The 17759-nt window shown below is 35.5% G+C and overlaps 1 protein-coding gene across 1 annotated transcript in view; it reads right to left on the reverse strand.

Annotated features, from left to right (window-relative positions):
- Positions 1-17759, reverse strand: part of GLCCI1 (glucocorticoid induced 1) — a 118655-nt gene that overhangs the window by 19153 nt on the left and 81743 nt on the right. The window contains exons 5-6 of the mRNA XM_024767020.1: positions 11305-11421; positions 6221-6373 (exon numbers count right to left, since the gene is read on the reverse strand). Of these exons, the coding sequence (XP_024622788.1) occupies positions 6221-6373; positions 11305-11421 (270 nt within the window). The remainder of the gene's footprint in view (positions 1-6220; positions 6374-11304; positions 11422-17759) is intronic.

Raw genomic sequence — 17759 nt, forward strand, 5'->3', positions numbered from 1 at the left:
AAATTATGTGATAGGTGTGTGAGGTTTTCAGAACAACCCATAAAGAAAGATCATTTTGGAATATATATGAGGGTTAAATGACAGAGGTCTTTCTTAAAACTTAGATATTTAAGTCAAGGAAAATGCTGCTTTAATAAAATGTCAATATTGGTAATTAGTAGAAGAATAATGTATCAATTTGTAACTAAAAAAGTTTAAGAATTTGAGTTATCTTTTATTCATGTCCTATTTGATACAATCACTTTGTATTCCCATTTCTGAATCTTTAACTGGATAATATATATGAATTTCCTTAACCAACTTCTGTTTTGTTGGGGAGGGCGTTCAGAAGAATTAGAATAACAAACATTTTAGAAGTTTACACATTTACACAAAATAATGATGGGAAATATAAAGGCTTAGAAGCTACTGACAGGTTCACTGATGGTGACATTTTGATTTATTAAAACTTTGAGGCACACTTAATCATAAATCTAAAATTTCTTAAAATTAATATTTTAGTTATAACTGTGTAGGTTACCCCAGAGTAATTCTGAAGTGGCTACTGTGAAATTAGAATATGACTTACTTAAAAGCAGAACTATGTTATTTTTTTTTTTTTTTTTTTTTTTTTTTGGTTAGCATGTGGGATCTTCCCGGACCGGGGCACGAACCCGTGTCCCCTGCATCGGCAGGCGGACTCTCAACCACTGCGCCACCAGGGAAGCCCCGTTATTTTTTTTTAATTGGAGTAAAATTGCTTTACAGTGTTGTGTTTCTGCTCTACAATGAAGTGAATCAGCTATATGTATACCTATATCTCCTACCTCTTGGACCTCCCTCCCGCCCCCACCCCTGCCCCATCCCATCCATCTAGGTCATCACAGAGCACCGAGCTGAGCTCCCTGTGCTATACAGCAGGTTCCCACTAGCTATCTATTTTACACATGGTAGTGTATTTATGTCAAACCTAATCTCCCAATTTGTCCCACCTTCCCCTTCCCCCCCGTGTTCACATGTCCATTCTCTATATCTGCGTCTCTATTCCTACCCTACAAATAGGTTCATCTGTAACATTTTTCTAGATTGCACAGATATGTCTTAAAATACTATATTTGTTTTTCTCTTTCTGGCTTCTCTCTGTATGACAGACTCTAGGTCCATCCACATCTCTGCAAATGACCCAATTTCATTCCTTTTTATGGCTGAGTAATATTCCATTGTATATATGTACCACATCTTTATCCATTCATCTATCATTGGACATTTAGGTTGTTTCCATGGCTATTGTAAATAGTGCTGCAATGAACATTGGGGTACATGCGTCTTTTTGAATTATGGTTTTCTCAGGGTATATTCCCAGTAGTGGGAGTGCTGGGTCATATGGTAGTTCTATTTTTAGTATTTTAAGGAACCTCCATACTGTTCTCCCTAGTGGCTGTATCAATATACATTCCCACCAACAGTGTAGGAGGGTTCCCTTTTCTCCACACCCTCTCCAGCTTTTACTGTTCATAGATTTTTTGATGGCCATTCTGACTGGTGTGAGATGATACCTCACTGTAGTTTTGATTTGCATTTCTCTAATAATTAGTGATGCTGAGCATCTTTTCACATACTTCTTAGCCATCTGTATGTCTTCTTTGGTGAACTGACCATTTAGGTCTTCTGCCCATTTTTTAATTGGGTTGTTTGTTTTTTCGATATTGAGCTCCATGAGCTGTTTGTATATTTTAGAGATTAATCCTTTGACCGTTGCTTCATTTGCAAGTATTTTCTCCCATTCTGAGAGCTGTTTCTTTCTCTTGTTTATGGTTTCCTTTGCTGTGCAAAAGCTTTTAAGTTTCATTAGGTCCCATTTGTTTATTTTTGGTTTTATTTTCATTACTCTGGGTCAAAAAAGATGTGTTTTTCCTATGTTTTCCTCTAAGAGTTTTATAGTGTCTGGTCCTACATTTAGGTCTTTAATCCTTTTGGAGTTTATTTTTGTGTATGGTGTTAGAGAGTGTTCTAATTTCATTCTTTTACATGTAGCTGTCCAGTTTTCTCATCACCACTTACTGAAGAGGCTGTCTTTTCTCTATTGTATGTTCTTGCCTCCTTTATCATAAATTAGGTGACCATATGTGTGTGGATTTACCTCTGGGCTTTCTATCCTGCACCATTGATCTACATTTCTGTTTTTGTGCCAGTACCACACTGTCTTGATTACTGTAGCTTTGTAGTAGAGTTTGAAGTCAGGGATTCCTCCAGCTCCATTTTTCTTTCTCAAGATTGCTTTGGCTATTCGGGGTCTTTTGTGTTTCCACACAAATTGTAAAATTTTTTGTTCTAATTCTGTGAAGAATGCCATTGGTAGTTTGATAGGGATTGCACTGAATCTGTAGATTGCTTTGGGTAGTATAGTCATTTCACAATATTGATTCTTCCAATCCAAGAACACGGTACATTTCTCCATCTGTTTACGTCATCTTTAATTTCTTTCATCAGTGTTTTATAGTTTTCTGAGTACAAGTTTTCTGCCTCCTTAGGTAGGTTTATTCCTAGGTATTTTGTTTTTTTTGTTGCGATGGTAAATGGGATTGTTTCCTTAATTTCTCTTTCTGATTTTTCCTTGTTAGTGTATAGGAATGCAAGAGATTTCTGTGCATTAATTTTGTATCCTGCAACTTTACCAAATTCATTGATTAGCTCTAGTAGTTTTCTGGTGGCATCTTTAGGATTTTCTATGTATAGTATCATATCATCTGCAAACAGTGACAGTTTGACTTCTTCTTTTCCAATCTGTATTCCTTTTATTTTTCTTCTCTGATTGTCGTGGGTAGGACTTCAAAACTATGTTGAATAAGACTGGCAAGAGTGGACATCCTTGTCTTGTTCCTGATCTTAGTGGAAATGCTTTCAGTTTTTTTACCATTGAGTATGATGTTTGCTGTGGGTTTATCATATATGGCCTTTATTATGTTGAGGTAGGTTCCCTCTGTGCCCATTTTCTGGAGAGTTTTTATCGTAAATGGTGTTGACTTTTGTCAAAAGTTTTTCTGAGTCTATTGAGATGACCATATGGTTTTTCTCCTTCGGTTTGTTAATGCGGTGTTTCACATTGATTGATTTGCATAGACTGAAGAATCCTTGCATTCCTGGGATAAATCCCACTTGATCATGGTGTATGATCCTTTTAATGTGCTCTTGGATTCTGTTTGCTAGTATGTTTTTGAGGATTTTTGCATCTATGTTCATCAGTGATATTGGCCTGCAGTTTTCTTTCTTTGTGACATCTTTGTCTGGTTTTGGTATCAGGGTGATGGTGGTTTTGTGGAATGAATTTGGGAGTGTTCCTCCCTCTGCAATTTTTGGAAGAGTTTGAGAAGGATCAGCGTTAGCTCTTCTCTGAATGCATTATAGAATTTGCCTAAGAAGCCATCTGGTCCTGGACTTTTGTTTGTTGGAAGATTTTAAATTACAGTTTCAATTTCATTACTTGTTTATATTTTCTAATTCTTCCTCGTTCAGTCTTGGAAAACTGTACCTTTCCAAGAATTGTCCATTTCTTCCAGCTTGTCCATTTTATTGGCATATAATTGTTTGTAGTAGTCTCTTATAATCCTTTGTATTTCTGCAGTGTCAGTTGTGATTTCTCCTTTTTCATTTCTAATTTTATTGATCTGTATCCTCTCCCTTTTTTTCTTGATGAGTCTTGCCTAAAGGTTTATCAATTTTGGTTATCTTCTCAAAGAACCAACTTTTAGTTTCATTGATCTTTGCTATTATTTTCTTCATTTCTATTTCATTTATTTCTTCTCTGATCTTTGTGTTTTCTTTCCTTCTACTTACTCTGGGGTTTCTTTGTTCTTGTTTCTCTAGTTGCTTTAGGTGTAAGGTTAGATTGTTTATTTGAGATTTTTCTTGGTTCTTGAGGTGAGATTGAATTGCTAGAAACTTGCCTCTTAGAAGTGCTTTTGTTGCATCCCATAGATTTTGGATCACTGTGTTTTTGTTGTCATTTGTTTCTATGTATTTTTAAATTTCTTCTTAGATTTCTTCAGTGATCTCTTGGTTATTTAGTAGCGTACTGTTTAGCCTCCATGTATTTGTGTTTTTTACAGTTTTTTTCCTGTAACTGATTTCCAGTCTCATAGTGTTGTAGTCAGAAAAGATGCTTGATATGATTTCAATTTTCTTAAATTTTCTGAGGCTTGTGACCCAAGACGTGATCTATCCTGGAGAATGTTCTGTGTGCACGTGAAAAGAAAGTGTGTTCAAGCAGAACTATGTTACTAAGTTTCATCTTCTAGTACAGTTTTGCTTAGCAGTTCTTAAAGAATTAGCAAATATGTGTCTGATTATCTCATCCTCAAAAAATTAGACCAATTTTACTTCCTTACATTACTGTTCTTAAATGTTACTTAATGTATAAAGGAAACATTTTAATGGTATACACAGCTAAGCTAAGAGACATCACAATTTCCAAAGGGTTCTTTTTTGGCCTAATGAATATAACATAAAAATTTAACTCTAGGAAGAGTAAAATGGCACAACCTTTTGGGATGGTAATTTTAGCAATATTCATCAAAATTTTAAACGTGCAAATGCTTTGACCCAGCAGTTTCACAGCCAGGGAATTGTCTGCCAAGAGTACAGTATGTTTTCTAAAGCTCTGCTTATGATGACAAAAACTGAAAACAATCTAAATGCCCATCAGTAGGGGACTTTTAAATTATGGTACCTTCATATAGTGATTCAGTATATATTAGCGTACATACACATATTTGGAAGCATATACAATAAACTGTGATTAATGCTTATATCTGCTAAGCAATATTCAGAGTTGGAAAAAGTTTCTTTTTCAATTTTATAAATATAAAATTGAACTGTGTGAATTTTGAGATGAACTCTAAATCAGTTTTAAAATCTACACATTATCTGAAGGAATTAGATACACATTTGACATAAATTAAATCATATTTTAGTTCTAAAAAACCATCAGATAGATAATTAAGCCAAATGGTACTTGATGTTTTCTTTTGTTGAGTATAGCTTTAAAATGCAGTCAAATATAAGTTCATATGCAGGAGTGTCCAGATTTCTTTTCTGGGACAGAGGTAACTTATAAAGTATTTTTGATTAATTCAAATGGATCAGAGACATAAATATAAGAGAAAGGTAAAACCATAAAACTCTTAGAAGAAAACACAAGAATAAATCATTGTGACCTTAGATTAGGCAATCTTTTAGATATGACCCAAAAGAAAATGAAAAGTGAAAAGACAACCCACAGAATGGGAGATATTTTCAAATCATATATCTAATAAGGGATTTTTATCTAGAAGGTAAGAACTTTATAAAGACCTTTTACCAATCAGTAGTAAAAAGACAACCTAATTTTGAAATGGGCAAAGCATCTAAATAGACAGTTTTCCAAAGAAGATATACAAATGGTCAACACCATGATGAGATACCACTTCACATCCACTAGAATGGCTACAATAAAAAAGACACATAATTACAAGTGTTGCTGAAGATGGAGAAATTGGAAGCTTCATACACAGCCAGTGGGGATGTAACATGGTACAGTGCAGCCACTTTGGAAAGTAGTCCGGCAGTTTCTCAAAAGGTTAAACAGAGTTACCATACAAGCAGTTCCACTCATGGGTATATACTCAACAGAAATGAAAACATCATGTTCACACAAAAACTTGTATATAAACTTCGTAGCAGCATTACTCATAATAGCCAAAAAGTAGAAACAATGGAAATGTTTATCAGTTAATGACTGGATAATAAAATCTGTATGATTGAATATTATTTGGCAATAAAAAGGAATGAAGTACTGATACATATTACACTACAGGTGAACCTTAAAACCATTATGCTCAGTGAAAAACACCTGTTACAAAGGCCATCTATTGCATGACTGCATTTATATGAAATGTCTACAACAGGCCAATTCATAGATGGAGAAAGTAGATTAGTTGTTGCCTCACTGGAGGAAAATAAGAGATGACTGCTAAAGGGTATGGAGTTTCTTTTTGGGGTGATAAAAAAGCTGTAAAGTTGACTGCAGCACTGGTTGCACAACTCTGTGAATATGCTAAAAACCACTGACTTGTACACTTTAAATTGGTAAACTGTATGGTATGTGACTTATATCTAATAAAGCTGTAACTCCCCAAAAAAAGACTTTTGAGACAGTCCACAGTATTAAAGAAAAAAGTGACTCAAACATCCCATGTAACCTTACCTTGGACACTTCCTCTTTCCCGTTATTTTCTTTAATGAATACCTTTTCTAATTCGGGACTTATTCCTTCTACATTGCAGGGCACACGTGAAACAGATGATTTTGGCACTGATACATTTGACAGTGGCATAGGGACTGATCTTGATCCAGTAGCCTACAAAACAGAAGATAAGGTGTTATCAAATTATTTGTGGCCAAAGAAATCGAGAACTAAAGAGCATGGTAAATCTTAAAAGAGAAACTCAAGGAGCAGAGTTATTTTGAAATTTCAAATACAATATAAATTCAGATACACATACTGCAGTTTCGGTTCCAAAGTAAGGAAGTAAGGTAAAAATTACAGAGTCAAAGTAATCCTTTATGTAAGTATAAAAGTATGATTGTAAACTGTACACACTTTTCCAGTAGAATGGCAGAAATCGAGTGTCCTCTGTGCTGTTTAATTTTTTTTCTTTTTTGTTTTTACTGGAAAAGCATAGTTGAAATCATGTAAGTTAAGTGTATCACGTGACACTTCAGCTCTGCTCTGTGCCTGTGTATGTGTTTAAAAGATTTGTTCCCTGCACTGTGATGATTACCTTCTAGTATTTTTCATTTCCATTTTATCAACCATTTAAGAAAGGCTTTTGGATTACTAAGTAGTTTGGCAACAATATCATGTTAAGTTCAGTAACACTCACTTAACAACTATAAGGTTGCTTTCAAAAGTCCTTTGGAGGAGTTGTCAAAAATTAACTACCTCTCATAGCTGTCCTGCAGGAGGTACCACAAAGTGTAAGACAAGCCTTTTGATGCTCAAGGAACTTAAAGAGCAGAAAGGAAATAAGAAAAATAAAGATGAACAAGGTAAAAAAGAACAGTATATGATCTCTACCTTATTCTGAATGATTAAAGTTGATATATATGATTCATAATGAGGTAGACAGCTAGTCATCGATTAAATGAATAATATATTTCCCATACTCAGTGCGGTGCTCCTGCCATCTGTAAACTGCTGCCCACGAATGTCCTTTGTCTCATTATTAATGCATGAGCTTTTTTCATATTAAAGTTGTAACTCTTTGTCATACATTTACTGTTTACTTTAGTATGAAATATCTTTCAGTACTTTTATGGTTTTTCATATTTAAATATTTAACCTACCGTGATTTATTTTTGTGTATGTTATGAAATAGTATTTTTTCCCACATAGCAATCAAACTGCCCCAACATTTCTTTATGGATTCTGTATTTGATTTCCTTGAGTTGTTACTTGATAATCCCTATACAGAGCTCCACTTTAACTGCTATAACTTTATAGCAGTTACATTTTGCATTTTGGTATCCTATAGGGAAAGCCTTTTCAAATTTTCTTTTTAACTGGCATTACTTTTCCATATTACCTTTGAAAATAACTTTTAAAGTAATAAAACAATTCCTTTTACATTTCCATTGGAACTCAATTTGTATGTTAATTTTGGGCAAATTACTATTTGAAAAATATTGAGTCTTCCCATGCATGAATGACTTCCCATTTCTATTTTATATTTCATATCCTCAATAAAGTCTTATAGTTTGCATATTTCTTTTAAGCCTAGGCATTTTATATTTTTTATTATATATATACTAACATGTTATTGCTAGTTGTAACATAATAAGAAATATGTACTTGGTTTCTACCCCTGGTTCCTGACAGAGTTCCTAAAATCTTATAATTTTCTGAGGGACAGGGGCACTAGGAGCATCTTTTGTTCCAATATTTGATTTCTGACACCAGTCCTGACACATAGCTCCTAAATCCCTTGGAATTTCCTGGGAGATAGGACCAAGAGTTTTTTGTTCTAATGAGGTGACTCTTGGTGGGTTCCTGAATAGGTTCCAAATGGGGGGGCTGGTCACTAGGAAGAAGCCATGATTAGAAGCTTGGAACTTCCAGTCCAACCCCCATCCCCCTCATCCTCTGGTGAGGAGAGGGGCTGGAGACTGAGTTAATTATTAATCATGCCTATGTGATGAAGCCTCCCAAAAAATCCCTACACTACGGGTGCAGAGAGCTTCCAGGTTGGTGAACACACATCCATATATACCAGAAGGGTGGCACACCCCAACTCCATGCGAGCAGAAGCTCTTGCACGTGACTTACTTACAGACCTTGCCCTGTGCACCTCTTCATCCTGCTGTTCATCTGTATGTATCCTTTATTATATCCTTTGTAATAAACAAGGAAATGTGTTTCCCTGAGTTCTTTGAGCAGTTACAGCAAGTTACTGAACCTGAAAAAGGGGCTGTGGGAATCCCTTCTTTATAGCCAGTAGGTCAAAAGTACAATGACAATCTGGACCTTTCAGCTGGCATCTGAAGAGGGGCAGTTTTGTGGGGCGGAGTCCTTCACCTGTGAGGTCTGTGCTAACTCCACGTAGTTAGTGTTATAACTGAATTGGAGGACACTTGGTTGGTGTCTGGCCAGTCGGAGAATTGGTTGGTATGGGAAAAAAAATCTCACACATTTGGTGTCAGGAATATTATAAGCAGAGGAAAACAGTAGTTTACCTTTACTAGTATAGGAGAAAACAACTGATTTTTATATGTTTACATTTTATCTGATCATTAAGTTCTCAGTTTTTCTCCTTTTTATTGTGAAAAATTATAATCATAAATATAATTAAACAGAATAGTATAATGAACACTCAGGTGCACGTCATCCAGTTCCAAAACTTATCAACATTTTCTAACTTTATTTCATCTAAATATCCACCACTTGTTTTTGTTCTCTGAGTATATTAAAGCACATTCTAGACTTCATATTTCATCTACAACTATTCCAGTAGGTATAGCAAAAGATAATAATAATAATTTGTTTTTTGCGGTACGCAGGCCTCTCACTGTTGTGGCATCTCCCGTTGCGGAGCATAGGCTCCGGACGCGCAGGCTCAGCGGCCGTGGCTCACGGGCCCAGCCGCTCCGCAGCATGTGGGATCTTCCCGGACCGGGGCATGAACCCGTGTCCCCTACATTGGCTGGCAGACTCTCAACCACTGCGCCACCAGGGAAGCCCAAAAGATAATTATTTTTAAACATAACTACAATGCCAAAAAATTCAATGTAAATTGGGAATAAGTGTATAAATTTTTTCTGTTAAATCAATATGTCAATAGATATACTATAAATGCATTGGGCTCTTACAGAAAAGGTGTTTGAAATAAACAGAATAAGAATAATATATATATATATATTTTTTAAAATATTTTTATTTATGTATTTATTTGGCTGTGCCGGGTCTTAGTTGTGGCATGCGAACTCTTAGTTGCAGCATGTGGGATCTTAGTTCCCTGACCAGGGATCGAACCCAGAGCCCCCTGCATTGGGAGCGTGGAGTCTTAGCCACTGGACCACCAGGGAAGTCCCAAGAATAATTTTTTAATTCTTCCAGATTAAGAAGAAAAAGTAAGGCATATGTGAATTTTCTCTTGAAATGTCTGAGGCTTGCTTGCCAACTACATGTTTGTTTTACAGCTTTGATGAGGTATAACTGACATACAATAAAATCCTCCCATTTTAAGTATGTAGCTCATTGAGCTTTGTAAATATATAGTCATCCAATTATCAGTATAATCACATTTTAGAAACTTCTATCATCCAAAAAATTTCTCTAGGGCTTTTCTACAGTCAATTCCCACCGCTAATACTTTGTATCATTTTGCTTTTTTGAGGATTTAATGTAATGAATCATATAGTATGTAGCCTTTTGCTTCTGACTTCTTTCACTTGCCATGATGTTTTTGAGATTCAACCATGTTGTTGTAAGTACCAGTAGTTCCTTCCTTTTTACTGCTGAATAGTATTACACTATATGGATGTATGAAGGGCTGTTTATCCATTCACCAGTTCATGGATATTTGTTGGTTTCCATTTTTTGACTCTTATAGATACTGCTGCCATGAACAATGATATACAAGTCACTGTCTGGACATATGTTTTTATTTCTTGTGGACAGATACCAAAGAGTGGAATTCCTGGGCTATATGGTCGGTGTATGTTTAATTTCTTAAGAAAATGCCAAACTTCTTTCCAAAGTAGCTGTACCATTTTGTGTTGCCACCAGCAATGTGTGGCTGTTCTGGTTGCCTCACATCCTTATCAACACTTGGTATTGTCAATATCTTCCATTTTAGCCATCCTATCATTAGTTTTTTAATAGCTTAGTAAATTCACTTTGATTTTCTAAATATACAACAATATCGTATGCACATAGTGATAACATTTCTTACTGCTCTGTCTAGAACCTCCAAACTACTAGCAAATAACATCAATAATTACAGACATCTATGACTTCATTTTTATTTTAACAGAAATACTTCCAGTATTTTATTGTTAGGATCTAACTACATTTGCAGTTAGTCCCATTAGGAAGTGTCCTATTTTAGGATAAGTTTTTATCACATATGGATACTGAGTTTTTATCAAGTGTTATTATGTTATTCAGCATCTACTTTGACTTTCTGATGCAATGAACTAACCTAATACATTTCCTAATGTTGAATTATCCTTACATTTGTCAAACAACCCCTAATTAGATTTTTTTGATACACTACTTGGGTTTCTCCTGCTATATTGACTATATTTTATTTACTAAAATTTACATTAATATTTGTAAGTAAATTTGGCCTAGAATAGCATTTCCCAAAGTTTGTTCCATGGGGATGTGAGTACATGTTTGGGGTGGGGGTGGGAGGACAAAAAAAAGAATTCTCAATTTCTTCCTAAGTCAGATAAGGGGTAAAATATATCAAGAGACACAGAGAGGGATGGGTTAAGGTACTATTAGGAAGATTAAATAAGGTAATGCCCAGAGTTGCTTAGTAAGTGAATGAGCTAGGATTTCAGCCCAGGCCAGTAACAGTCATCCTTATGACCACTACACTCTGTTATGTCTGTTATTAAAAGATTACACATATGGCTGAAACAAAAACTTCTTAAAACAAACATTGTAATGTAACAGAGCTAGAGATTTACATTAATTTTTTTTTAATCCTAAAATGATGGGTTCTCCTTTATAATGAACCCTTTAAAAGGAATTATTCCAATCTGGACAAGAAGTTAGCCTACCTGAGTGTGATTGATTGCTATATGGTTGCCATGGAGAGGTGACTGACGATCCTTCTCTTTACTGTGCCGACTGCTCTGCTTACTACGTTGTAGTTGCTGCCTCAGTTTGGCAATCTGCTTTGGGGAGAAGGGATGAGAAGCAAGAAGAGAACAGAAGTGAATACCAAGCTTTAAGTATTTATTTCTTTAATTTTAGATGTAAAAAGTAAAATTTTTATCAAAGATTTCAAGAAGAGACAATATTTCACTACAGTGATTTATTCTCCAAGTTTTAATAATTAAAACTATTGAAAATAAGAAATAAATATATGCTACAAATGCTTCACTTATACGATTTAAATATTGTCGGTAAATACATAGACTAAATTTCCCCAGATTATTTCATATTTTACCTTTGTAACACCAGAAACATCTTCCCCTTTAAACACTTATTTCTAAGATGAAAAACTAGTATTTCACATGCCTATTGATTAAAGTCAAACCCAATCTCTTAATATAGGGACCTCATTAAGTTTTTTAAGTTCCCATTTTATATAAACAAAATGGATCTGGTAGACCAATTACTAAACACTTTAAAATTGTAAATCCCATGGTGTAAATCGTATGGCATTTAGCATTAGTTACTTGTTAGTATTTAATATCTTACTATTATATTACTCTTAGTCACAAAATCTTTATTTTCCAGCTTTATTGAAACATAAATGACATATAACATTGTGTAAGTTTAAGGTGTACAGTTTTTAAAAAAATAAATTTATTTATTTATTTTTGGCTGCACTGGGTCTTCATTGCTGCAGACGGGCTTTCTCTAGCTGCAGCGAGCAGGGGCTACTCTTCATTGCAGTGCGCGCAGGCTTTCATTGCAGTGTCTTCCCTGTTGCCGTGCATGGGCTCTAGGGTGCACAGGCTTCAGTAGTTGTGGCATGTGGGCTCAGTAGTGGCTCACGGGCTCTAGAGCGCAGGCTCAGTAGTTGTGGCGCATGGGCTTAGTTGCTCTGCTGCATGTGGGATCTTCACAGACCAGGGATTGAACCTGTGTCCCCTGCATTGGCAGGCGGATTCTTAACCACTGCACTACCGGGTAAGTCCCTGTACAACATGTTGATTTGATGCTATTATATATTGCAAAATGACACCACTGTAGCATACGTTAGTACCTCCATCCCATTACATAATTACCATTTCTCTTTGGGGGTGAAAACATTTGAGATCTACTCTCTTAGCAACTTTCAAGTGTATATAATACAGTATTATTAACTATAATCAAAATTCTGAACATTAGATCCCCAGAACTTACTCATCTTATAATTGGGAGTATGTACCCTTTGACCACTCCCCTTTACCCTCCAGTCTAGCAACCACCACTCTACGCTCAGTTTCTATGAGTTTAGCTTTTCTTAGATCCCACAAACAAGGGATACCATACAGTATTTGTCTTTCTTTGTCTGACTTATTTCACTTAGCATAATGTCCTCAAGGTTCATCAATGTCGTTTACAAATGGCAGGATTTCCTTCTTTCTCATTGATGAATGTATGTACCACATCTTCTTTATCCACTTCTCCATTGACAGATACTTGGCTACAGTGACACAACTTTTTTCAAAACAAATATAACTTAGGAGTGTATTCTCCTAAATGGAACTGTAAAACTCCCAGACTTAAGGCTTAAGAGAAAAGTCATTTCTACAATATGGCTTGGAATTCATTAAACTATTAACATATTTTAGGTGCTATATAATCTTCTTAAACTGTGCTAGACCTGAAGTAAAATATACCTCAGCATTTTCAAAGGGAATCACTAGCAATTTGGGGGAAGTTACTTAATATTGGTATTACTTTCCTTGTAGAAAAGATGACATTAATCAATTAATAGGTACTCTTTGAACACATACAGTGAGCTCAGTTTTATGTTATCTACTAGGCAAAGTGCAAATACAACGTAAAGTGTGTAAAATATATTGATTTCCTCAAAGAGATGTTTAGCAAAATGCTTACTTGGAATAACCATGGCAATGAAAAGCAAAATAGTTGCTATTAAAGCCTGTTAATGGTCAAGGGGAAATGTATATAGGTTGCTGGGAAAACTTACAAACAGAAGAGAAGCAGCATGGAAGAAAATAAAGCACCTAAAAGAGTAATCTATACCCTTTTTAAAAAATAAGATCCTCTAGTTTTTTGAAACTCTTTGTAGCTTATGGACATCCCATACAATTTCCTTGCAAAGATATATAAATAAGATTATCTATGTTAATATTTGTGTTCCTTGCTCTCTGTTGAAATGACATTGTTTTCTTCTAGAGAACATTAATTTTCATGAGAAAAGGAAACAAAATTAGTAGGTAATCATTATAAATCAAGAGAGGTTATACTCTATGATAAAAATAAATAGAATTTCAAATTGTACAAGTTATTTAATTAGGATAGGGGTATAAAATTAAGTGTTTTCTGAATATTAATGATGTTTCAGTGGTTTTTCAAAACTGGCAAGAGCTTGTAGAGAAGAGCCCATAATGCTTACAGATTAATCAAAGCAATTTGTACTTTTTAATTTTTAAAAATAATCTTTAAAAATAAACAAACAAAAATAATCTGAAAATTGATCAATCCTAATCACTCTTTTTAAAGGCCTTTGAGATATCATATTAAGCCAGAAAAATTTTTGTTATAAATAGCTTTACCAAACCCCTGAAAACAAAAAGCATACATAATGGTACACACCTTACTTTGCTTGGAATATCAGCTTAAACTATGCAACCTTATAGTTTCCACACAATACTGTTTATCTTTGTTGTTTTTTTTTTTGGCGGTACGCGGGCCTCTCACTGTTGTGGCCTCTCCCGTTGCGGACCACAGGCTCCGGACGCGCAGGCTCAGCGGCCATGGCTCACGGGTCCAACCACTCCGCGGCATGTGGGATCTTCCTGGACCGGGGCACGAACCCGTGTCGCCTGAATCGGCAGGGGGACTCTCAACCACTGCGCCACCAGGGAAGCCCTAATACTGTTTATCTTTGGATTATAACATAGTTCTGCTTTTGTTTACAACTTAGAAGAGATCAGAGTAATATATATATACTCAAAACATTACAACTCTCACTCAAGAACCATGTAAAATGAAAATAAGATATAGGGCTTCCGAAACCATCTCTTCTCCCTAAGTTCAGTACCAGTAGACAGTAGACACAAAGGTATCTCTGGGAGGAAGGGGCAGAGGGAGTTGTAATTTCCACCCTACACTCACACACTCCTCCCATCTCATCCGTAGTTCCAAACCTCTGCCTAAGACAACCTCTCTAATCAATCCCATGTTCCAATGCATCACACAAAGCTCCTGGTCCTCACTTCGGTGGGCCTACCCACCCTAATTACTACAATGAAATGCCCATACAACCTTCCTTTACAAAGGGAACCCTAAGCTATACTGACTGGATTTCTTAAACTATAGATGAATCTTACTTGTGTTTCTAAATATTCATTAGCAATGCTGTGGCCTTAAGGAAAAAATTAAGAATGGACTTTGAGGGTATTATACTAAGTGAAATAAGTCAGACAAAGAAAGGCAAATACTGTATGATCTCACTCATATATGGAATCTGAAAAAACAAAAACAAAACCAACTCAGAGAACAGGGTCTGGTGGGGGGCAGAAAATGGGTGAGGGTGGTTAAAAGGGTACAAGCGTCTGGTTATGAGTAAGTTCTGGGGATGTAATGTAAAGCATAGTGACTCTAGATAATAATACTCTATAGTATATTTGACAGTTGCTATGAAAATAGATCTTAAAAGTTCTCCACATACACAAAAATTATAAAAATGTTGAGGTGATGGATGTGTTAACTAACCTTCTCGTGGTAATAACTTTACAATATATACATATATCAAATCATTATGTTGCATATACCTTAAACTTATATAATGCTATATGTCAATTATATCTCAATGAAGCTTAAAGAAAAAAAATTAAGAGAGAAGGAGACAGGAGCATTCTTTAAACATGAAAGGGGTCCCAGGCACGTGAGCTCCAAAGTTTAAAAAAGTTAGGGACTAAGTAAGCCTGGGTCACAAAGAAGAAATAATATTGTAGAGAGAAGAATTAGCATAAATACAAAGAAATGACTAAAATATTTGTGGAATTAGATGAAGAAAAATCAGAGACTGGCCCCACTGAAAAGCTAAGAACGAGGAACACATTTCACTGTAAATTTTTAGAAACCTGATAACATCACCCTTGTTTATTTGCTATTTTTGTCCTGTTAGTTTCCCCCACTATTGTTAACATTTAAAAACAGGAAAAAAGGGCTTCCCTGGTAGGGCAGTGGTTAAGAATCTGCCTGCCAATGCAGGGGACACGGGTTCGAGCCCTGGTCCAGGAAGATCCCACATGCTGCGGAGCAACTAAGCCCGTGCACCACAAGTACTAAGCCTGTGTTCTAGAGGCCATGAACCACAACTACTGAAGCCCGTGTCCCGCAACTACTGAAGCCCGCGCCTATAGCCCATGCTCCACAACGAGAATCCACCGCAATGAGAAGCCCGCGCACCACAACGAAGAGTAGCCGCTGCTCGTCACAACTAGAGAAAGCCCACGCGCAGCAACAAAGACCCAACGCAGCCAAAAATAAATAAATAATTAATTTAAAATAATAATAATAATAAAAATAAAAACAGAAAAAAACTAAACTCTGAGCCTCAAAAGACTGGTTGAGTACTTTTGCCTCAGGTAGTGAAAGGGAGGGAGGGTAATATTTCTCAGAATGAATTCTATAGTAGGCCAAGGAACTGAGACATCTTAGACTAAGTGGCTGCAGTAGGAAGGGAAGCAGAATCCTGGGGCTTTTGAAAGAGGAAAATAAAAAGTGAGAAGAGAGCTTGATTAACGCCAGGGATGGCACTCTGTCACATGCATTTATATGAATTCTCTCATTCATTTCTCAATAAAAACATGTGAGATAGGTACTATTATTATCCCCACTTTATAGATGAGGAAACTGAGAGGTAGGAAGGTTAGCTTGTTGAAAGCCACACAGTTAAGTGGTGAAACATGTATATGAACTTAGGAAGTGGAATTCCAGAGTCTGCTCTCTTAATCACTATTCTGTATTGCCTAAAGGATCAAGTTAATAACTCATAAGGAGAGAAAGAAATCTTACAAAAAGTGAAGACAGACATACAAATGGGAACAACATACAAATTACAATAGTTGAACTGTTAAGAAAAAAGGCCCCCAAACAATTACTAAAGATATTAACCCAACAAATTTTTCTGAAAATCTAGTTTCAGAGGTTATGAATCTCAAGCTGTTATTTCTCTTTTATATGAAAAAAAGAGAACATGTGACAAACTTTAGTGCTTGTAAAGATCTATGTCTCAAAAGAAAGGTTCTGCAGTCTAAAAACAAATTTTACATATTATATCCTTTGACAGTGTTCAAAGGAATTTAAAACGCAACACATTACCTACTCTAATACTAAAAATAAAAATTTTAAACTTTTTTGTTTAATATAAATAATTCATGTTGTTTTCCTGTTTTTCTAATGAAACCCTAATGAAATAAATGCTGTTTATTCAGCCCTCTGATATCCAAACATAGGCATACGTATGCACAAACATGCATATATAAAGAACACAGATATGTAAGCACATACACATGCACAGGGAGTTGTCACCTGCATGCACATCACCTTTACACATGACCACGGACAGACATGCTTGCCCACATGCAGACTCACACAAGCCCCCACCCCAGTAACAGAGAGATTTACACAGATCCATTCCCACAAATATAGCTAGCTTTGGGACAATTGTTATAAAATGGTTTTTAATATAGACATGTATTTACCAATAAGGCACATTTGTCAACAGAGGAATGATGACAACAATATCAGACTAACATTTAAAGAACACTTGGTCCATAAACCCACTAGATTCCACAGATATACTGTAACTGTTTTACAGATGAGGAAACACTTTGAAAAATAAAGTACCTTTCCCAAGGTAACACAGCTAATAAATGGCAGGCCCAGTCCTTTAGCCTTTAGTTCGTAACCCCTTTCTATTACCTACAGGGCTGCTGAAAATAATACTGTATTAATGTTCGCAAATAACTACCAGTCACTATGTATTGGCTCATAATCTCAACCACTTCGCCAACTAACTTCCTTTCTTAATGCTGTAGATATTGCAAGATGTGAAACTGCAATAAAGGTGAACAAAAATTTTATGAAGCAATTAACTGACTACATACTAACTTAATGATATATTTCTTTTTTGATAAGCAGTTTAATAACCTTAAATATTGTTCATATTGGATCCAGTTTTAAACAATGAAAATATTATAAAACATCTTTACAATTCAGTTTAATATGGACTCAGAATTTATTGGATAAGTATTTGTATTTTTAAAAGACTTTACCACATAATTAAATAAAAATTCTTCAGACTGTTGTTTTTTAGGTC

Source organism: Neophocaena asiaeorientalis, unplaced genomic scaffold, assembly GCF_003031525.2.
Source record: "Neophocaena asiaeorientalis asiaeorientalis breed wild unplaced genomic scaffold, Neophocaena_asiaeorientalis_V1.1 scaffold70, whole genome shotgun sequence".
In the NCBI taxonomy this organism is placed as follows: Eukaryota; Metazoa; Chordata; class Mammalia; order Artiodactyla; family Phocoenidae; genus Neophocaena; species Neophocaena asiaeorientalis.